The 22,789-nt window shown below is 42.7% G+C and overlaps 1 protein-coding gene across 2 annotated transcripts in view; it reads left to right on the top strand.

The window, feature by feature from the left end:
* Positions 1-22,789, top strand: part of GPLD1 (glycosylphosphatidylinositol specific phospholipase D1) — a 56,457-nt gene that overhangs the window by 10,722 nt on the left and 22,946 nt on the right. For both annotated transcript variants that reach the window (XM_044259946.1, XM_044259955.1), the window contains 5 exons: positions 10,303-10,381; positions 12,201-12,298; positions 12,692-12,802; positions 13,742-13,790; positions 14,727-14,781. In XM_044259946.1, coding sequence (XP_044115881.1) covers positions 10,303-10,381; positions 12,201-12,298; positions 12,692-12,802; positions 13,742-13,790; positions 14,727-14,781 — 392 coding nt within the window. The remainder of the gene's footprint in view (positions 1-10,302; positions 10,382-12,200; positions 12,299-12,691; positions 12,803-13,741; positions 13,791-14,726; positions 14,782-22,789) is intronic.

Raw genomic sequence — 22,789 nt, 5'->3', positions numbered from 1 at the left:
AGGGTTCTTATGTTCTTGGGTAAATACCCAACAATGGAATTACTGGATCCTATGATATTTCTATTTTTAATTTTTCGAGAAGCCTCCATACTAAGTTTACAGTGCCTGCACCAGTTTACATACCCACCAACAGTGTACAATGATTCCTTTTTCTCCACATCGTCATCAACACTTATTTCTTGTCTTTTTGATACTAACCATCCTGACAAGTGTAAGGTGATAATCTCATTGTGGCTTTGGTTTGCATCTCCCCACTGATGAGTAATGTTGAACTTTTTTTCATATGTGTATTGGCCATCTGTAGGTCTTCTTTGGAAAAATGTCCTCAAGTCATCTGTTTCTTATGGGATTGCTAAGGGTGTGTGTATGTGTGTGTGCACAGTTATAGAAGTTCTTTCTAAAGTTTGGATATTAAACTTTTATTGGATGTATCATTTGAAAATATCTTCCTCCATTCAGTAAGTTACTTTGTTGTTCTGTTGTGTTCTTTTGTCTTTTTTTTCCCTGGGCAAAATCTTATTTTGGCATAGTTGCAGTAGTTTATTTTTCTTTTGCTTCCTTTGCCTCGGGAGACCTATCCATAAATATGTTGCTAAAGCCAATGTCCTATTTTTCTTCTACCTGTATTTTCTTCTAGAATTTTTATGGTTCCAGGTCTCACATTCAGATCTTTAATCTATTTTATTGTGTTTGGTTTAAGAAAATGGCCCAGTTTCATTCTTCAGCATGTTGCTGTCCAGTTTTCCCAGCAACATTTCTTGAAAACTCTCTTTTTCTCATTGTATATTATGACTCTTTTGTCATAGATTAATTGACTAAGTGAGGGTTTATTTCTGGGCTTTCTATTCCACTCTGTTGATCTATGTGTCTGTTTTGGTGCCAGTACCATACATTTTAATTACTGTAGCTTTGTAGTGTATCTTGAATTTTGAGGTTGTGATATCTCCAGTTTTGTCCTCCTTTCTCAAGATTTCTTTGGCTATTTGGGGTCTTTTGTTATTCCATACAAATTTTAGTCATTGTTTGTTCTAGTTCTGTGAAAAATGCCATTGGTATTTTGATAGGAATTGCATTAATCTGTAGATTGCTTTGGGTAATATGGACGTTTCCACAACATTAATCCTTCAAATCCATGAGCACAGAAATTCTTTCCATTTGTTTGTATCATGTTCAGCTTCTTTCATCAATATCTTATGGTTTTCAGAGTATAGGTTTTTCACATCCGTGGTTAAATTTATTCCTCGATACTTTACACTTCTTGGTGCAATTGTAAATGAGATTGTTTTCCTAATTTTTCTTTTTGCTATGTCATTATGAACAAATAGAATTGCCACTAATTTCTACATACTAATTTTGTATCATTCCACTTTACTGGATTCCTTTATTCTAATAGCTTCTTCGGTAGTCTTTAGGGTTTTCTATATATAGTATCATGTCGTCTGCAAAGAGTGACCATTTTACTTCTTTCTTACCAGTTTGGATGCCTTTTGTTTTCTTGTCTGATAGTAGCAGCTAGGCCTTCCAGTACTCTGTTGAATAAAAGTGGTGAGAGTAGACATCCTTGTCTTGTGTTTGACCTTAGGGGAAAGGCTCTCAGTTTTTCCCCCTTTGAGAAGGATGTTAGCTGTGGGTTTTTCATGGAAGCCTTTATTATGTTGAAGCATGGTTCTTCTAAATCCACTTTACTGACAGTTTTATCACAAAGGTACTGTATCAGATTCTTTTTCTAGAGCTCTTTAGATGATCATATGATTTTTATACTTCTTCTTAATGTGATATGTCACATTGATTTAAAAATATTGAACTACCCTTGAATCCCAGGAATAAATCCCACTTGATCAAGGTGAATGGTCCTTTTAACACACTGTTGAATTTGGTTTGGTAATAAGTGTTGAGGATTTCTGCATCTGTGGTCGTCAGGGATACTGGCCTGTAGTTCTCTTTTTTTACTGTTGTCTTTGTCTGGTCTTGGAATCAGGGTAAAGCTGGCCTTGTGAAATGGATTTGGAAGTTTTCCTTCCTGTTCTATTTTTTTGAATAGTTTGAGAATAGGAATGAATTCTTCTTTAAATGTTTGGTAGTACTTCACCTGTGAAGCCATTTGGTTCTGGCCTTTTTTTTTTTTTTCCTTAAGATTTATTTATTTATTTATTTATTTATTTATTTGACAGAGATCACAAATAGGCAGAGAGGCAGGCAGAGAGAAAGGAGGAAGCAGGCTCCCCGCTGAGCAGAGAGCCTGATGCGGGGCTTGATCCCAGGACCCTGGGATCACGACCTGAGCCGAAGGCAGAGGCTTTAACCCACTGAGCTACCTAGGCACCCCTCGTCCTGGACTTTTGTTGAGGAATTTTTTGATTATGGATTCAGTTTTTTTACTAATAACTGGTCTGTTCATATTTTCTTTTTCTTCTTGGTTCAGTTTTGGCAGATTGTATGTTTCTAGGAATTTATCCATCTTTTCTAGTTTCTTCAATTTGTTACGTAACGTTTCATAGTATTGTTTAATTCTTTGTATTTCTGTGGTGTTGGTTGTTATTTCACTTTCTTTTCTGATTTTATCGAGTGCTTGCTCTTTCTTGAGGAGTCCGGCTAAATGTTTATCAGTCGTATTTATCTTCTCAAAGAACTAACTCTTGGTTTCATTGATAAAAATAATTTTGTTCACTTATTTCCACTCTAAACTTTATTATCTCCTTCCTTCTACTAACTTTGGGCTTTGTTTGTTATTCTTTCTAGTTCCTTTGGATTAAGATTTGATTGCTTTTTTGAGACTTTTCTTGTTTCTTATAATAGGCCTGTACTGCTGTAAGCTTCCTTCCTAGAGCAGTTTTTGCTGTTTCCCAAAGATTATTATTTTTTTTTTAAAGTAGGTTCTATACCCCACATGGGGCTTCACCTCATGACCCTGAGACCTTACAGTCCTGTGCTCTACCAACCAGGCCAGCCAGGTGTCCGCACAAGGATTTTCGGTCATTTGTGTGTCTTTATGTGTTGTTTTATTTCCTCTTTGATTTCGTCATTAACCATCCATTGTCACTAGCATGTCGTTTAGTGTCCTTTTGTTTCTCCCCTAGTTTTTTTTTTTTCTTATAGTTGATTACTAGTTTCATACTGTGATGGTTGGATTCACTATATAGATTTAATTTCTATAAAAATAGACATAATTTTCTATTTTAACCATGAAATCCTACAACGGTAGTTATTTGGTTGGTGCTGTCTTCTCTACCCCGCTTCCTCCTGCCTGCCTACAGGAGAGATTTGTCCTTTTGTGATTAGAGGACTGAGACATGCTCACTGTAAAACACTCTGAGACAATGAATGTTGACACTTGGCTTTATATCATTCTAGACATTGTTTTTTAATTTATTAGTACTTTCTTCCCCCCAAATTACACTCTACACACTGTGCAACTTGCTACTTTTCATTAAATATATTGGTGATATCTTTCCATGTCAAAAAAGATGTTGAGAATCAATTAGATCAATTACATATTTTTCTATTACCTTACTGTATCATAATTTATTCAGCCTATTTTATATTTTAACTTTTTACTTGGAAGTAATTAAAAACCCATAGAAGAGCTGGACAGTTAGGCAATCTCTATATGCCCTTTACCATATTCCTGTAGACCCTCTATTGGCATATTTGGCCTTTCATCCTCTCTGTTGTCCCCCAAGGGAAGGAGGTAGAACAGGAAAGGAATGAAGGTCTTTATTTGGTGTCTCAGAATTGCACTTCAGGGGAGCACAGATTCCAGAGTAACCAGAAAAGTGTCCAACTCATGCAGGGAAAGCAAGGGGATTTTACGAGAAGGAAGAGAGAATTACAGGATTTACATAAAGCAGAGAAGAAAAGAATGCTGCTGTATTGGTGCTGACCAGTGGAACCACTTGTGATGACTGCCTTACTGATTATCGCTGCTCTCAAGCCAACGTCCTGCTGTGTATTTGTTGACTCTGCTGTCCTCATCTGATCCAGATGCCAGGTGCTCTGTTGAAATCTTATGAACCAACCGCTTGTCAAAGAATTGCTGCTTCCGGCCCAGTTCAGTGTGTTAGTTGGAATGAAAATGGAGTCTCTCATGGCCAGAGATTTCATGCAATTCCACACTATTTATACACACTGATTTCTTTTCCCCTGGACAATTCTCGAGTGAATTCCTGGTGTGGTGCCCATTATCCTTCAACTCATGATCGTGTATTTCCTAAAAACGAGGACACTCCTGTGGAGCCACAGCACAATAATCACAGTCAGGAAACCAACATTGAGTAACACTTTCCCTCTCCCCCAGTCCTCAGGCTTTATTAAAATCTCTCCAGTTGTCTCAGTAATGAATCTTCTTTCTGGTTCCAGGACTGATCCAGGACCATGTGATCTAGAACAGTTCCTCAGGCCTCCCTTGTCTTTAATGACCTTGATATTTTGGAAAGGGCACAGTCCAATAACAGTCAAATGCACCCTAGTTTGGTTTCATGTGCTAATTCCTACTTGCAGGTTACCTTTATTTATTTATTTATTTTTAAAGATTTGGTTTATTTACTTGAGAGCGCATGTGGGTGAGCACAAGGGGTTGGGGGAGGGGCAGAGGGAGAAGGAGAAGCAGACTTCTGTCTGAGCAGGGAGTCGGATGCGGGGCTCAGTCCCAGGACCCCAAGATCATGACCTGAGCTGAAGGCAGACGCTTAACTGACCGAGGCACCCGGCGCCCTGTGCAGGCTATCTTTTGACAGAAACTCACAGAACACAGAAGCGATGCTGTATTCTTACCACATCGTACCAGCAGGTTCACGAGGTCAAGTGTACTGTTTTGGTGATGCTGAATTTTTCCTTTCTAAGATTTTTCACTGGGTGGTTCTTTAATATTCCTTTCCTGAGATTATTTTGATGGTGGTGGGTGGCGGTTGTTTCAAGTATGTTTGTAACTGAAGTACTTTATGATGGCTGCTTTAAAGTATTTGCCAGGTAATTCTAAAATTTCTACCATTTCAGTGTTGGCCTTTATTAGCATCTCCTTTCCTTCCTTCTGAGATCCCCTGGTTCTTGGTGTGGTAAGTGATCTTTGACTAAAACCTGGACATTTCAGGCATTAGGTTATGAGACTCTGGATCTTACTGAAACCTTTTTTTTTTTTTTTTTTAAAGATTTTATTTATTTATTTGTCAGAGAGAGAGAGAGGGAGAGCGAGCACAGGCAGACAGAGTGGCAGGCAGAGGCAGAGGGAGAAGCAGGCTCTCTGCAGAGCAAGGAGCCTGATGTGGGACTTGATCCCAGGACACTGGGATCATGACCTGAGCCGAAGGCAGCTGCTTAACCAACTGAGCCACCCAGGCGTCCCTGAAACCTTTTGTTTTAGCTGACTTCTTCTGACACCTCTTTGGGAAGGGAACAGAATAGGGAGGGTCACCCACCTCCTGACTCTCCTGACTGCCAACTCAGGATAGAAGTCAAGGTTCCCTCTGAACCTCCATGGACACCTCTCTGGCTGGGAGGGGTAGAAGTGCCCAATTATTGCTTTTCTCTGTGGCCTCTACAGATACTGGGGGGGGGGGTCTCCTCGTGGTGGTGAACTTCCTGCCCTCCCCAGGGCTTCTTCTGATGCCACCCAGTGGGGATGGGGAGAGGTGCCATGTTACTGCAGTTGGGACCGGAGGCCCAGGCTCTCCCCAGGCTCTCCCCATGGTCTCCACTGACACGGAGGGCTAGGGGCAGGGGACAGATGAATGTCCTGGTGAGGGTAGGGCCACAGTGTTTTCTGTGATGTTTGGCTGGAGTAAAAGGTTGTTGTCTAAATGTTTTCTGTCTTGCTAGGCTGCCCTTTTCCTGGTCTTAGGGTTAGAGAAAGCAGGCTTTTGTTGTGGGGGGGGGGTGGTGTGTGTGTGTGTGTGTGTGTGTGTGTGTGTGTGTGTGTTTTTTTTTTTTTGCCCATTAGAGTTTCTAGGTTGGCATGCTTTCCTCGTATCCAGTTTGGGATCTCTGAGGCAACGAGAAAGCCCAGAGGATTGACCCCAGTGTCTTCTTCTGGCCCTGAGCTCCCAGACAGCTCTACCTCTCACGGGCTTCTTATGCTCATTTTGTGTACAATGCCCGGGGTTAGCTTAGCAAGAGGAATAAGTACATCTGTTCCCTCTTCCTGGGGACAGAAGTCCTAGTGATGTTAATTTCTATCACCTGGTTGAGATGATGTCTTCACATTTTTACAACGGAAAGTTAATAATATTTTCTGCTTTTTAATTAGCAAGTAAATATTTTGTGGGGAGAGATATTGATGTAAATATCCTGTTTCTCCTGAAGTTTTAGCCACTGGTTGTAGCATCTCTTTCTAAGTCTTGCCTGAAATAATTATTATGATGGTTGCCAAATTGTTTATCTGATTCCATCACTCTTCCTACCTTTCTTGGCTTTCTACTGTTTAGAGCCGTTCCTTCTTCCCCATTCATGTGTGCACATTCATGGATTTTTATTTCATCGTTTATGTTACATTATCATTCATCGTGACGCTGACATTGTCCCAGATTCTGCTTCAAGTTGGCTTTTGCGTCTGTTTATCTGCCTATTTATTTAAAACCGTGAATTCACGCAAGAATATTTCCAGTTAGGGGCCTGCGCCACAGGAATCCTTCTAGCCTTCTCTGTGCCCGCATCTGTGTCCCCTTTCTCCAACACTGAGAAGCCTGGCCATCATTCTCAATATATCCTTTGTGCTCGGCCTCCTCGTTTGTGACCAGTGTCCCCAACCACGTTTGGCAAAACCTTCAGTTCTGACACTGCTACCCGAGTCCTTCTGGCCCAGAAACCAAGAGGAAAAAAAAAAACCAAAACGACGAAACAGAAAAGACCTCTACAACAAAGGAAGGCTTAATATTCTCTGTTGCTCGTGTATTTCATTGAAATTTCTTTTTATTAAAAAAAAAACATTTATTAGAGAGCACAAGCAGGAGGAGGAGCAGAGGGAGAGGGAGAAGCGGACTTACAATTTTTTTCATTTTTGCTCATTTGGTAGGTGGAAAATGGTGTTTTTGTTATAGACTTTATTGGCATTTTAGTTAACGAGGTTAAATATACTTTCAGGTGTTTATCAACTATTCTATTACATCTTATGTGAATCACTTGTGTGTTTTGCTCATTTCTGCACATTTTGCTCATTTCTCTACATTCGATGCATAAGGATGATTTTTTAAACTTACCTGCCCCATCATGTGTCAAATGATTCAGTTATTTTTCTCTTCAGTTGCTTCCCATGCTCTTCACCGTGCAGAATGCTCCAATTTTTGTGTCGTTAAGTGCATCATTCTATTCTCTTATGGCTTCTGCCTATACGCTTTCCTTAGAAAAATCACTCCCACTCAAGATTATGCCATTATTCCTTTTAGTTTTGTCCTGCTCATTCTGTGGCTTCCTGTTCTGCCTTTAACTCTTTGATTCATGTTGTATATATTTTGGCATAAAGCCGTGAGCGGTCTGGGAACCTCTTGTTGGTCATGTCAACTTCACGTCCGTGTCACGTCGGCCACGCTGGGTCCCGCCACGAAGGGGGGACACCCCCCCGCCCTGGCCGGGGCTGTGCCAACATGACTGGCTGGGGACTCCATCTTCATTCATGCCACCGTGCGTGGTGTGGGCTTGAGTCTGTTTTCTTGCTCTTTGTTCTGTTTCCTTGATCTCTTTTGATTCCAACATCCTATTGCTCTTATTTCTGTAGCTTAGAAATACATTTTTCTATCTAAGGGAGCCATCGTCCCCCAGTACTTAATCCCCACCCACAGCAGCTTCCTATTTTGCTGACACATTTACTTTTCAGAGTTTACTTCAGATTATTTTTCAGTGTTAAATAGTAGCATCTTCTTCACCTAGAAATGCACATTCAACAAGTTTTAATCATACAAAGTGACCAAGACCAAAGCACGGTAAATAGTCAATAAAGTTAATTATTATTTTTAAGTGACCAAAGTGCAACTTGCAAGCTATCTTTAGAGAAAAAGGAGACTCCACTGGTTTATGTAATTGATGGCGCTTGGAGCAGAGCTGCACCAGAGGTGGGTGGTGGTCTCCCTCCACGGGGGGGACATAGGCCTCCAGCGTTCAGCCTGAAAACCCCCAAGAGAAAGCTCTCGATCAGACGTGCGTCTTTGAGCCGCACACTGTGGCGGCCGTGGGAATTCTTCAGTCCTTATGAATCAATTACAGAGTTTAAGGTGGGGCACCTGTGGCCTCGGTTGGGCATTTGGCTTCTGCTCAGGTCAGGATCTCAGGATCCTAGGATCGAGCCCCACCATTGGCTCCCTGCTCAGTGGGGGAGCCCCTTCCCTTCCTTGCCCTCTACGCCTCCCCCCTGCTCATGCTCTCTGTCTCTCTGTCTCTCTCACACTCTTTTTCTCAAATAAATAAAATCTTAAAGCTTAGGGGGCACCTACCTGGTTGGCTCAGTTGGAAGAACATGCAGCTCTTAATCTCAGGGTTATGAGTTTGAGCCCCAGGTTGGGGTGGGGGGAGGATAGAGATTAGTTAAATAAATACTTTAAAAAAAAAAAAAGGTTGAGGCTGCACATTTTTACTTTGGCAATCCGAGTTCATCTGCAGATCCTGGAAACCCCTCGACTAGTCGATGCTGAGCGCCCCCCAGAACTGGAGAACTGGGTGTTGATGGTCTCTGAGCTCTGGAAGAGCAAGCTCGGGGCGGAACGTCCAGGAAGGGCTCCCAGAGCTCGCGCAGAGCTGGCCCGCAGGGTTCCCGGTGGCAGCCACAGGCCCCTGCCCCGCCTGCGAGCTGAGGAAGAAGGGGAGAGGGGCTGCGTGCGGAGTCTGGGAACTGTGGCCACAGCTGCGCCGCCTGAAGGGGGTCAGAATGGAATGAGCGAGCCAGTCAACCCAGGAGAACATTGAAATATAATGACTTTTCTTTTCTTTTTTTTCTTTTTAAGATTTTATACATTTGAGAGAGAGAGAGAAAGACACAGGGCTGGGAATGAGAGGGAGGGACAAGTGGGGGGAACAGCAGAGGGAGAGGGAGAAGCAGACTTACCACTGAGCAGGGAGCCCCACGTGGGACTTGATTCCAGGACCCTGGGATCGTGACCTGAGCCAAAGGCAGAGGCTTCACTGACTGAGCCAGCCAGGCACCCTGAAGTATAATGTTCTTTTACCATCTACTTTTACCATAATTTTAAAAGGTAAAGGAGTTTTTAAACCCCCCTAAGAACCCCAAAGACATCATCTGACCGTGAAGTACAGGTAACAACTATAAACTTGTATGTGAATAGATCAGTTTATAAATATATATATATAGTTGACCCTTGAACCAACACTGGGATTAGGGGCACTGATCCCCAGGCAGTCAGAAACCCAAAAGTAACTTTTGACTCCCTCCAGACTTAACTACTAATGGCCTACTGTGGACTGGAAGCCTTACACTTACTTTGGAGGTTATATGAATTATATCCTATATCCTTCTAATAAAGCATATGAAGAAAATGCATGAAAGAAAATACATTTGTAGTACTCCACTATATTTAGTGAAAAAATCTGCATCTGCATGGACTCATGTGGTTCAGAGGTCAGCGGTGTAACTGTGTGTGTGTTCTTTTTTTTTTTTTTTTTAAAGATTTTATTTATTTATTTGACAGACAGAGATCACAAGTAGGCAGAGAGGCAGGCAGAGAGAGAGGAGGAAGCAGGCTCCCTGCCAAGCAGAGAGCCCGATGCGGGGCTCGATCCCAGGACCCCGGGATCATGACCTGAGCCGAAAGCAGAGGCTTTAACCCACTGAGCCACCCAGGCGCCCCGTGTGTGTTCTGTGCCAATGCACTCACTTTTCACTGGATCGCTGAAAATCTCCCCACAAACCAGTCAGTGAGCTAGCCTTGCAGAAATCCTGCTTTGCTAGTGGCCAGAGAAAGGAGATGAAATCAAATGAGTGATTTTTGGTCCTTCTTGGTCAGCCTGTGTTTGCTTGGACAGAACCTGAGGTTCTCTGTTGAAGGGCATCGTCTTGGATCATGCCCAAGTTTTTTTTTTTTTTTTAAAGATTTTATTTATTTATTTGACAGAGAGAGATCACAAGTAGGCAGAGAGGCAGGCAGAGAGAGAGGAGGAAGCAGGCTCCCTGCTGAGCAGAGAGCCCGATGCAGGAGTCTATCCCAGGACCCTGAGATCATGACCTGAGCCGAAGGCAGCGGCTTAACCCACTGAGCCACCCAGGCACCCCATGCCCAAGTTTTTACTACGTGCGTACTTACTCCTTCCTTCTGTCCCCTCTCCAGGCTGCTGCCTCTTGCCCCTAATCTCTGTTTTCCTCTTCCTCAGCTGTTACTTGAGCACCAGGATGCGTACCAGGCTGGAGCCGTGTTCCCTGATGCCTTCTACCCCAGCATCTGCGAGAGAGGTAAGCTCGAGTTTCCCAGACCCAGTGATGCCGCTTCCACTTGGTTAACAGGAGCAGCTAGGACAGAGCTCCAACGGCGTGTTTCCGTTGTCCTTGGTCACTGACTTGGTTCACATAACTACATTTTTCACTTAACCAGACCTTAACCACTTAAGCGTAAGATTCTGAACATTTTCACGACCCTGTGTGTCCTTAATTTACTACTTTGTGGCAGAAGAGAAAAGATCTTGAAAGCAGTGGAAAGGTCTGGGTTCGCGTTCCTGTGCTAGTAGCCTGTGACCGTTAGAAAGTGTTTCCACGCCCGGGACATGATCAGAATAATGCCTCCCTTGCCTCTACTGGACTTTGTTGGTGTTTATGTATACTATTTTGTCAAGTGGTGTGCAGATCTAAGGCAGTGGTGTCAGTGACCTGGGCTTGGGGAGAGTATCAGGACCCCTTGGGCGTGGAAGGTGCCCTCTGACAGAGAATCGGGGGCTGTTTTGTAGGAGCCATGGGCCTGCCGTAAGAAATCGGCAGGGACGGTGCAGGGAGGGGAGAAGGCCCTGTGGGGGCCAGTCCTTTAGTCAGGGACTGAAGCCAGCCCCCAGGACCCTGAGTCAGGGATCTGGGGGAACGAATACCCCCACTTCCCTTCCTTTTCTCTGATCTCGTCTCCGTTCTCCGCATTGGCCGGACCCAACCCAACCAAAGCTGGGGGGCAAAGAGGCCAGTCGGACTGGTCCCTTCAGGGGCACCGTGCAGGGCAGAGCAGGTTGGACAGAGGGTCTGGAGGGACAAATGAAAGACATCCAGTATAGTGCTCGTCACGGAAACCATATTTGGAGTCTCAGGGTCATGGCCATTATCCCAGTGTTTTGTTTTTTAAGATTTTATTTATTTGTGAGAGAGAGAGAGAGTGAGTGCACAAGCGGGGGAAGAGGCAGAGCCAGAGGGAGAAGCAGGCTTCGTGGGCAGGCTTCCTTTGGCCTCCGTTCTCTAGGATTACAGACGGGAACAAAAACTTTGCTTAATCTGGCAATTTGGTGAAGGGGAGGTTTATCCAAAGAACTGCTATTACCCTTAATTTGGGATTTTTACTGAATTCTGTAAAATAGGAATTGTAAGTTTTATCTTGAAAACTTTAGAGCAGATCAAATTTCTAGTTGTGGTGTCTTTGAAAATCATTTCAAGAAAAGCCGATGGTTTAAAACTGGTTAGAATGTTTTTACTTTAGGGGTACCTGGGTGGCTCAGTGGGTTAAGCCTCTGCCTTTGGCTCAGGTCATGATCTCAGGGTCCTGGGATCGAGTCCCGCATTGGGCGCTCTGCTCAGTGGGGAGCCTGCTTCCTCCTCCTCTCTCTCTGCCTGCCTCTCTGCCTACTTGTGATCTCTCTTCCTCTGGCAAATAAATAAAATCTTAGAAAAAAAGAGAATGTTTTGACTTTAGTGACAGCAAAACTATTTCAACAGAAGGATCTAAATTCTGGTGTTTTGGTTTCCGTTGCCCCTTGTGACATTTGACAGCCCCCTCCCCCCCCCCCCTACCCCCCACCTGCACTGCCCCCACCAACTCCAGCACCCTCCACCTACTACCCTGCACAGCTGTTTTCTCCTTCCCTTTAGCACAGAAATGGAAAACCCTTCCAGCCCCCCAGCAGCCCCCGTGATTCCAGATGCTGTGAGCCAGTCCCAGCTTTCTCTCTCCCTCCCAGCTGGCCCTTCTGTTCTAGAGGCTTCCTCTGAACATCAACGGAAGAACACAGGAGGCTGGAAGGGAAGGAGGAGACGTCTCCAGCTTTTCTGGACAGACTCCTGATACCTGCTCTTGTCTCACCAGGGAAGTTCCACGATGTGTCCGAGAGCACGCACTGGACCCCCTTCCTGAACGCCAGCGTCCATTATATCCGAGAGAACTACCCGCTTCCCTGGGAGAAGGTAGGCATGGCCAACCCTCTAGAGCCGAGAAGAAATTCTGCTCCAGACCCCCACCCCTAGTCTGCACCCAGTCCCCCGCCAGGCTCCGGGCTGCTCACCCTTGTACCTTCATTGCCAAGCCCAGGATGCAGTTGGTTAAGACCTGAACAAACTACTCGGAGAAGGGCAGGCGGTCACCTGGCCATCTCTGTCCCAAGAGTAATTCCTCTGAAAGCACTTCCCAGGCACCCCGAAACGTCTCCTCAAGTCCTTGGGTTTTGTCACCAGAAACTGCAGTGTACCAGCCTCTGTATTGCTGTGAAGGCTCAGGGATGGAAATCTCTTTATTAAACACCGTAATAGACTTTTACAAAATAACCCCCGCGCCCGTCCCTCCCATTTGCTCGTTGGCAGGACACGGAGAAACTGGTGGCCTTCCTGTTCGGCGTTACCTCTCACATGGCGGCTGACGTGGCCTGGCACAGCCTGGGCATCGAGCAGGGATTCCTTCGCACCATGGGCGCCGTGAGTCTCGAGGGGAGGCTCCCGTCCTGCCCGGGACGAAGCCGGGAAGGCGAACTCGAGGTCGCTCAGGGCCATGCGGACGCAAGCGAGGCTCCCTGCCCCAGCAGCCCCCCGTCTCCAGCCCCTCCTCCCCACCCCCTTCTTCCCGGGCTCCCCGCACGGTCGGGCCGCGGGCAGGACCCCGGCGTGCACCGAGATCAGCAGTACCTGTGCTTCCTGTGCCGTCGCAAAACCGCATTTGCGAAATTTCACGCTCCGGGCAAGTCGCGTGTCTTAATAAGGACACGAAGAGCTGCCACTTGGTTCTCCTCGGGAGGAACCGCTCCACGTGTTTATTCTTTTAAAATTTTCCTTTCCAACATGCAAAGACGTGTTCTTATTTGCGTGTGGCTGGCACAGCGTCGCGGGAGCTCCAGGTGGGCGGCCAGCTGTGTGCAGCATGTTCGCCCACCGTCACCGGCCAGTCCCGGCCCTCCCTGGGCTGTGCCTCATTCCCGTGACTTAGTCACTCCGTAACCTCCCACTCCCTTGTGCCCATTTCGCCCATCTCCCCACGCTGGCTTTTTTTCTCCCCCCCATTTTCTATATGAAAATGCCAGGGCCCTGAACCGAAATGGCGCCCTTGTTTCTGGAAGCCTCCCTGGTCCCCAGTTGTCGTTGGTCCCATTCTGTGCAGAGCTTACCCTTGGACTCCCTGGAGACTGTGTCTCTATCGCCAGCGGTGCAAATGTTTGCAAGAGCTTTGTCTCCAGGCGCTACTATGTGGCTCAGCTGCCACTGTAAATTTGTAACAAAAACATAAAATGATCATTTTCTTAAAAAAATCAAGTCCATCTGTTATGGACCCTTTGCACTGACTGGGTTAGGCGTTTACCTCCTTGCCCCCGGCGTGGCTGCGGGGTGGGCTTTGGGCTACAATCGGTTTTCTCTCTTTCTCAGGTTGACTTTCACGGCTCCTATTCCGAGGCGCATTCGGCGGGCGATTTCGGTACTGTCTACATTTGCCAAGTTTGTTTTGCCACGGTTCTGTCTCCCTTGTCCTAGAGTCATTACCGTACCTTAAATCTGTATTACATCCCCCCCCCTTGTTGAAAAACCTCTCTCCTTAACTGAGACCATCTCATGCTGCATTAGGACTGGCTGTGTTGTTCTCTTGAGCAAAAGTGTCATTTTCATACTCTATGAGGTGCGTATTCAGTCACTTTGGGAAATGGCTAATAACCAGGCAGGTGTCTAGACAACAAGAGAGAGAGATGCTTCCGGGAGCGGCTGCCGGCAGAGACGTGCGCAGATCATGGTGGGCTCCCGCAGTATCTTTCTCTCGTTTGTGTGTGTCAAGTTCAACTTATACTAAAAAACCAAGTATTTATAGTAAAATACATATTTTTAATCACAGCTTGCCAGTCCATATACTACCTAGCTTTCTATTTTAATACTTCATTAAGAGTACAGCATATCTCATTTGCCATAGAGATGTATTTCTGAAAAGTTGTATGTCTTTATAAAAAAAAAATCACAGTTCATCATTGGCATATGTCCTAATTTAGTAAAGCTTTACCCTTATATTAGCTTAAAATTCATTACCTAAGGTTGCCCTTACTTTAACTTGGTACCTCTGTCTTTTTCCTGCCATGAATTATTGAAATAGCCAAAGTAGACAGTGAATAGGATTTTAAAAGAAATTTTATGGTTCATCTTTCCTTCAAGTGAAAAACTTTTGGCTATCTGGGTGTTTCTTAATTCACAAGTCTCACTGGCTAAGCTATGAATGATCACTTTTTCTTTGAGATCTGCTTTTACCTAAAACAGTGAGCAGAACATGCGGGCAAGGTAGTAGACTCATCACCTGACTGTGCAGATCTGTGGAAAGAAGCCGAGTGTCGTCGCTGACCCACCAAATGTAAATATTTTTCTCGTGCTTTAGGAGGAGATGTGTTGAGCCAGTTCGAGTTCAATTTTAATTACCTCGCACGGCGCTGGTAAGAACAACTACGCTTACACGTGTGTTCCCTAAATGGCGCTTAGAAGCTGGACCCTTTTTATCCCCGAAGAAAATGCAGCCTATGATGCAATTAGGCATCAAAAATTTATAAATTTTGAAAAGCAAAACTGCAGATGAGGACAGTTTAAGATGCTTTGAACTTGTGACTGACACCGTATCCAATGCATATTTACAAAAAAAAAAAAAAAAAGATCACGTGCTCCCGTGTAGCTAACACTTGGCTCACAGCCAAGCCTTCTGGGTGTCTTCTAAGCGCCTCCCGTTCTCTCCCACCGAGAACATTCTCTCCCGTTCTTCTAAACCGCGCCTGTGGGATTCCTGTTAATCGTTCTGTTGCTTCTCTTTAGAGCTGAATACATATGGATGTGTCCCTATACAAAATGGGACGTGGTTTTAATCTTCAGATAAATAGAATCTGGTTCCGAGGTCGGGTCACCCGTGTCTGTTGGGCCATGGTAGATTTCCCCGCTGTGTGGCTGTCTGACACCGGGAGGGCCACGTGGTCCTCCACTCCCGCGGGGACGGAGGTATTAGTGCGGAGCGTGTGTGTTTGCTCTACGGGCGGTGTTGCTGTGAACATCTCCTACGTTTGTGCCCCACAGGGGGTTCTCTCACCCTCAGCCCTGGACACGGAACTGGGAGGGAGTCCCGGGGCCGACGCAAAGTCGGCATCAGAGCCGAGGCTTTCAGAACGGCCTTCCCAGCGGACCCGGTCCTCGGGCCTATGTGGTGGATCTGCTTCCCCTGCGTTCTCCGGGACTTAGTCTTGTCCAATTTAAAATACAGTCTGTTTGGTGTGAACTGGTATCTTACTGAAGTTTTCGTTTGCATTTCCCAGTGATTAATGAGGCTGAAAGTTCCTTCATGTTTTATGGATCATCTGTGTTTGATACTCCGTGAACATCTTGTTTAGCTTTTAGCCTAGTTTTCTGTTGGTTGGTTTGGCCTTTTTACTTACTGGTGAGTGGTCCTTGTATTTTAGGGCTTCTAATCTTTGGTTGGTTTATCATTTATTTATTACAAATATCTTTTTATACTTTGGGACTTTTTTTAACTTATGATGTATCTTAATAAACAGAACTTAATTTTAATGTAGTTGACTCTATCTTTTCCTCGTAATTTGTACTTTTGATGTCTGATTTAAGAAATCCTTCCCTACCTTTTGGGGATGAGGTCATTCTCCTCCTCCTTGGCCTTCAAAAGCTTTTATGGTTTTATTTTTTTAAACTTTGTCTTTCACTTACCTGGAGTTAACTTTTTCTATGTTCTGAGATAGAATCTGATTTTCTTTCTGTAGATGTAATGTAGATAGTCCCCAAATCAGGACACTTATCCATAGTCTCCCCTTTCCTCACTGGTCTGTAATGCCCTCTCTGTCAGAAAATTTCATATGTATTTGGGTCCATTTGTGGGCTTTCTATTCTGTTCTATTGATCTACTTGTCCATGAGCAATACTGGTTTTTTTAAAAAATTACAGTGGCTTTATAATACATCTTGACATCTAGTAGGGCTGGTCTCTCAGCCTATCCTTTTTCTTTAGACACACCTTGACAATTCTTTTGCCTTGGCTCTTTCAAATAAAGTGAGAAGAGCAAGTTGCCATGTTCTAAGAAAGATCTTGTTGGGGTTTTGATTAGAATTGTATTGAATCTAGAGATCCATTGGAAGAGCATTAACTTTGAAATACTGAGTCTTCTCACTATGCTATATATTTTATTTAATCCCCCTTTAGTGACTTTAACTAAACTTGTCTAAGTTTTTCCCTTCAAGGTCTTACATGTTTTGTTCAATTTTGTTGCAGAGACTTTTTATTTGCTACCGTTAATGGTAACTTTCAGTTACTATTTATTTTCTAGTTGATTGTTGCTGTGTAGGATGCAAGTGACTTTCTCATTTTGATTTTTGCTTCTAGCAACATTTCTAAAATCCCTCATTCATTCTAATGTTTCCAGAGATGTTTTTGAATTTACTGTATACTCACAGTGCATCATCAACAAATTGTGACCATTTTACTTTTCCTTTCTCAGTCTTTAGCCTGTGTGATGCAGCAGAAAGAAGAAAGTTATAAAGTTTTCAGTACAAAAGAAGTGGTGATACTGAGCATACTTACCTTGTTTGTGACCTTAAAGAGAATGCTTTCAAAATTTCATCAGACACAGTGTTTGCCCTGGGTTTTTGTGAATATCCTTAATTAGCTTAAGGCAGTTTCCCTCTATTTCAGTTTGCTGGTAGTTTTTATTATGAATTAACTTCGTATGTATTGAACTCTTACTCTGCATCTGTTGAAATAGTTCCCTCTTTTTTAATCTGTTAATATAGCAGTTGTACTAATCTATTTGCCAATATTTAATCAAGTTGAATTCCTGGCACAAAACCAACTTTGCAATAGTATATTTCCTTTTTAATATTTGTTGCATCTATCGCTGCCTGGGATTTTGTATTTTTATTTATGGGTGGTTTTGTGCTATCATTTTCTTTCCTTCTCTCCTTGTTTGGTTTTGGTATCAAGGTTATGCTAGTTTCATGATATCAGGAGGAAAGTTCTTTTCTGTTCTCTGAAAGTCTCTGTAAGATCAACACTTTGCTTGAATGTTTGGTAGAATTTGAAAAGCAATCTAGGCCTGGTGTTCTCTCTACAGGGACTTCTTAAAAACTTCAGTCATGGTTATAGGACTACACAGTTTTTCAATTTCTTCTTAAGGTGTTCTGTTTTTCTAGGGTTTTTCCATTTCATCTAAATGTTTAAAGATTGTGCCTTGAAGTTGTTCTTAATATTTTACTGTCTATTTTCCTTATTTGTACTCAGGTTCCCTTGTTATCTTGATCCTGACATTTCTTGCATTTTTCAACAATTAGTCTCATCTAATATATTTCAGTTTCACTATTGTAAAGAATGGGTTTGGGTTTATTGATCCTCTCTATTAGGTGTTCATTTTCTCTTTCATTACTTTTTACTCACATATTTGTTTTCTTTAGGTTCTTATGAAATTTGTGGAGTCTTTTTTTTTTTAAGTTTTTAAATTTAATTCCAGTGTAGTTAACATGCAGTGTCACATTAGTTTTGGGTGTACAATACAGTGATTCAGCAATTCTCTGTTACTCAGTGCTCATCAAAAGTGTGTTCTTAATGCCCTCCACCTGTTTCACCCATCCCCACCCATCTCCCCTCAGTTTGTCCTGTACAGTGAAGAGTCTCTTTCTTGGTTTGCCTCTCTCTCTCTCTCTCGTTCTTTCCCCCTCCTTTGTTCATTTTTTTTCTTAAGTTTCACATATGAGTGAGATCATATGGCTTTTGTCTCTATTTCACTTAGCATTTATATTAACTCCATCCATGTTACAAATAGCAAGATTTCATATTTTATGGCCAAGTAATACTCCATTGTCTGTATATGCCCCTTTTCCCATCATCAGTCAATGGACATTAGGCTGCTTCCATAACTTGACAGTTGTAAATAATGTTGCTATAAACACGGGGTGCATGTATCCCTTTGAATTAGTGTTTTTGTGTTTTGGAGGTAAACACTCAGTAGTGCAATTGCTCGGTCATAAGGCAGTTCTAGTTTTAACCTTTGAGACACCTCCATCCGGTTTCCCACAGTAGCTGCACCAGTTTGCATTCCCACCAACAGTGCACAAGGGTTCCTTTTTCTCCACATCCTCCCTAGTACTTGTTGTTTGTGAGTTTTTTTTTTTTCCTCATTCTAAGAGGTGTTAGGTGGTAGCTCATTGTGGTGTTGATTTGCATTTCCCTGATGATGACTGATACTGAACATCTTTTCATGTGTCTGTTGGCCATTTATATGTCTTCTCTGGAGACATGTCCAATGTCTCTGCCCATATTTAATTGGATTATTTGGGGTTTTTTTGTATTGACTTATATTAGTTCTTTATGTATTTTGGATACTAGCCCTTTATCATATATGTCATTTGCAAGTATCTTCTCCCATTCCATATGATATTTTTTAGCTTTTCTGATTGTTTCCTTCACTGTGCAGAGCCTTTTATTTTGATGAAGTCCTATTAGTTTGTTTTTGCTTCTATGTCCCTTGTCTCAAGAAACATACTTAGAAAAATGTTGCTATGGCTGACATCAGAGAAATTACTGCCTTTACTCCCTTCTAGGATTTTTATAGTTTCAGATCTCACATTTAGGTTTTTAATCCATTTTGAATTTATTTTTGTGTATGGTGTAAGAAAGTGGTCCAGTTTCATTTTTTTGCATGTAGCTGTCTGAACATCCCAGCACCTTTTATTGAAGAGGCGGCCTTTTTCCCATTGGACATTCTTTCCTACTTTGTAGAAGATTAATGAACATATAATTGTGGGTTCATTTCTGGGTTTTCTATTCTGTTGCATTGATTAATGTGTCTGTTTTGTGCCAAGATCATACTGTTTTGAACTTGAAATCTGGAATTGTGATGCCTCCAGCTTTGCTTTCCTTTTTCAGGATCGCTTTGGCTATTTGGGGTCTTTTGTTCTAGCGCTTGAAAGATGCCATTGGTATTTTGATAGGGATTACCTTTTTTTTTTTTTTTTTTTAAAGTAGGCTCCTTGCCCAGAGTGGAACCCAACAAGGGGTTTGAATTCATTACCCTGAGATCAAGACCTGAGCTGAGATCAGGAGTTGGACACTTAAAGACCTGAGCAGCCCAGGTTTCCTGATTAGGATTGCATTTAATGTGAAGATGGCCTTGAGTAGTATCTACATGTCAACAATATTCTTCCAATCCATGAACCTGGGATGTCTTTTTTTTTTTTTTTTTAAGATTTTAAAAAAGATTTTATTTGTCAGAGCACAAGCAGGCAGAGGCAAAGTGAGAAGCAGGCGCCCTGTTGGACAGGGAGCTGAAGGCAGAATCTTAACCGACTGAGCCACCCAAGCCTCCCTGGAATGTGTGTTCATTTCTTTGTATCCTCTTCGGTTGTTTTTTTTTTTTAAATCAGTGTTTTATAGTTTTCAGAGCACAGGTTTTCACCTCTTTATTTCTAGATATTTTATTGGTTTTGGTGCAGTTCTAAATGGGATTGTTAATTTCTCTTTCTGCTACTTCATTATTCATATATGAAAATTCAACAGAATTTTATACATTGACGTTTGTGTCCTATGATCTTTTTTTTTTTTTTTAAAGATTTTATTTATTTATTTGACAGACAGAGATCACAAGTAGGCAGAGAGGCAGGCAGAGAGAGAGGGAAGCAGGCTCCCTGCTGAGCAGAGAGCCCGATGCGGGACTCAATCCCAGGACCCTGAGATCATGACCTGAGCCGAAGGCAGCGGCTTAACCCACTGAGCCACCCAGGCGCCCTGTGTCCTATGATCTTAGTGAATCCATTTACCAACTCTGACAGTTTTTTGTGGAGTCTTTAGGTTTTTCATATAAAGTATTGTGTCATCTGCAAATAGTAAAAATGTTACTTCTTCCTTATCAATTTGGGTGCCTTTTATTTCCTTTTTTTTTTTTTTTTTTGAAAAAAAATTATTTATTTGTCAGAGAGAGCACAAGCAGGGGGAGTGTCAGGCAGGTGGGGAAGCAGAATCCCTGTGATGTAAGGAGCCAGATCGGGGACTTGATCCAGGACCTGGGATCATGACCTGAGCCCATGGTAAATGGTTAACTGACTGAGTCACCCAAGTACCAGGCCTTTTGTTTCTTTTTTTTGTCCGATTGCTGTAGCTAGGACTTCAAGTACTATGTTACATAATAGTGGTGAAAGTGGACATACTCGTCTTATTCCTGAACTTAAAGGAAAGAATCTCAGTTTCTCACCATTGAGTATGATGTTGACTGTGGATTTTTCATATATGGTCTTTGTTATGTTGAGGCACGTTCTCTCTAAACCTACTTTGTAGAAGTTCTTTGTTTTTAAATCATGACTGGATGTTGTACTTTGTCAAATGCTTTTCCTGTATCTGTTCAAATGATCTTCTTAGTGGTGTAATCTGTGTTGATTGATTTGTGAATATTGAACTACCCTTTCAATCCAGGAATATGGTGAATTTTTAAGAAATGTATTACTGGATTTGGTTTGCTGGTACCTTGTCAAGGAATTTTGCATCCATGTTCATGACACATACTGGCTTATAGTTCTCTTTTTTTTGTGGTGTCTTTATCTGGTTTTGATATCAGGGTAATGCTGGCCTCATAGAATGAATTTGGAAGTTTTCCTTCCTCTTCTATTTTTTGGAATAGTTTGAGAAGAATGGGTATTAACTCCTTAAATATTTGGTAGAATTTGCCTGTGGAGCCATCTGGTCCTGGAATTTTGTTTGTTAGGAGTTTTTGATTACTGATTCAATTTCATTGCTGGTAATCAGTCTGTTCAAATTTTCTACTTCTTCTTTCAGTTTTGGTAGTTTATATGTTCCTAGGAATTTATCCATTTCTTCTAGGTAGTCCATCTTGTTGGCATGTAGCTTTTCATAATCTTCTGTTACAGTTTTTTTGTCTTTTTGTGGTATCATTTATTTCTCTTCTTTTGGGGGGGTTTGTTTATTTAAAATCTCTCTCTTTCTTTCTTCTGGTGTGTCTGGCTAAAGGTTTATCAATTTTAATTGTCTCAAAAAACAAGCTCATGGCTTCATTGATCTGTTCTCTTGGTGTTTAGTTTCTACATCATTTATTTCTGCTCTGCTCTTTATCATTTCCTTCCTTCTACTGGTTTGGGTTTGGTTTGTTCTTTTTCTGGCTCCTTTAGGCATAAGGTTAGGTTGTTTACTTGAGATTTTTCTTGGTCCTTGAGGTAGGGCCTGGATTGCTGTAAACTCTCCTCTTTTAGAACCCTTGTTGCTGAATCCCAAAGGTTTTGGACGGTGAGACTGTTTGCGTTTTTGTTTGTTTCAGTGTGAACTATAATTTCTTTTCTGATTTCCCAGTTGACTCATTCTTCGGTAGCTTGTTATTTAACTAACTCTGTGCATTTGAGTTCTTTCTAGTTTTTGTAATTTCTAGTTTCATAGCACTTGTGGTCAGAGAAGATGCATGGTATGACTTTGGTCTTTTTGAATTTGTCGAGGCTTGTTGTTTGGTAGGGAGGTAGTGATCTGTTCTGGAGAGTGTTCCATGTGCACTGGAAAAGAATGTGCATTCTGCCGTTTCAGGATAGAATGTTCTGATTTTACATCTGTTAGATCCATCTGATCCAAGGTGTCAGTCAAAGCCACTGTTGATGTTCTGTTCGGATGATCTGTCCGTTGATGTGGGTGGGTGTTCAAGTCCCTGCTGTTACTGTGTTAGTATCAGCCACTTCCTTTCTGCTTGTTACTAACTACTTACATGCTCAGTTGCTCCTGTAGTGGGAGACATAAATATTTACAGTTGTTCTACCTTCTTGTTGGATGGGGACCTTTTTGATTATGTAGTGCCCTTATTTGTCTCTTGTTATAGTGTTTTATTTTTTATTTTTTAGTGTTTGTTTTAAAGTCTATTTGTCCAATATAAGTATTGCTACCCTAGCTTTGTTTTGACACAGGTTTGCATGATAAATGCGTCTCCAACCCCTCACTCTCATTCCGAGGGTGTCTTTCACTTTATGAGTCTCTTGTAAGCAGCCTGCAGGTGAATCTTGTTTTGTTTTGTTTTGTTTTAATCTGTCCTGTCACCCCATGTCTCAGACTTTTCCTTCGCCTTGATCTGGCCTCTTCTCTACATTTTCTTGTGGAGTTTCCTCTGCCAGGTGTGTGTGTGTGTGTGTGTGTGTGTGTGTGTGTGTGTGAGTGAGTGTGTACACACATGTGTATGTGTTTTAATTATTTATTTTAGTAATGTCTGTCCTCAATGTAGGGCTTGAATCCACACGCCTGAGATCAAGAGGCCCTCGCTCTTCTGACTGAGCTAGCCAGGTGCCACTCTTCTGTTGGCTTTTGAGTTGTTTTCTGGGTTGTTTGCACTGAAGTGAGTGTTGTCGAGTTTTATCCATGAGCCGAGCTCCATCTCGGGCCCTCCTACTTTGCCGTCTTTGCCAGCGGTCTCCCGTTGAGTCCTGA

This window comes from Neovison vison, chromosome 1 (assembly GCF_020171115.1).
Source record: "Neovison vison isolate M4711 chromosome 1, ASM_NN_V1, whole genome shotgun sequence".
Classification (NCBI taxonomy): Eukaryota; Metazoa; Chordata; class Mammalia; order Carnivora; family Mustelidae; genus Neogale; species Neogale vison.
Note: the sequence above shows the minus strand (reverse complement) of the source record. Positions and strands in the feature narration are given on the sequence as shown.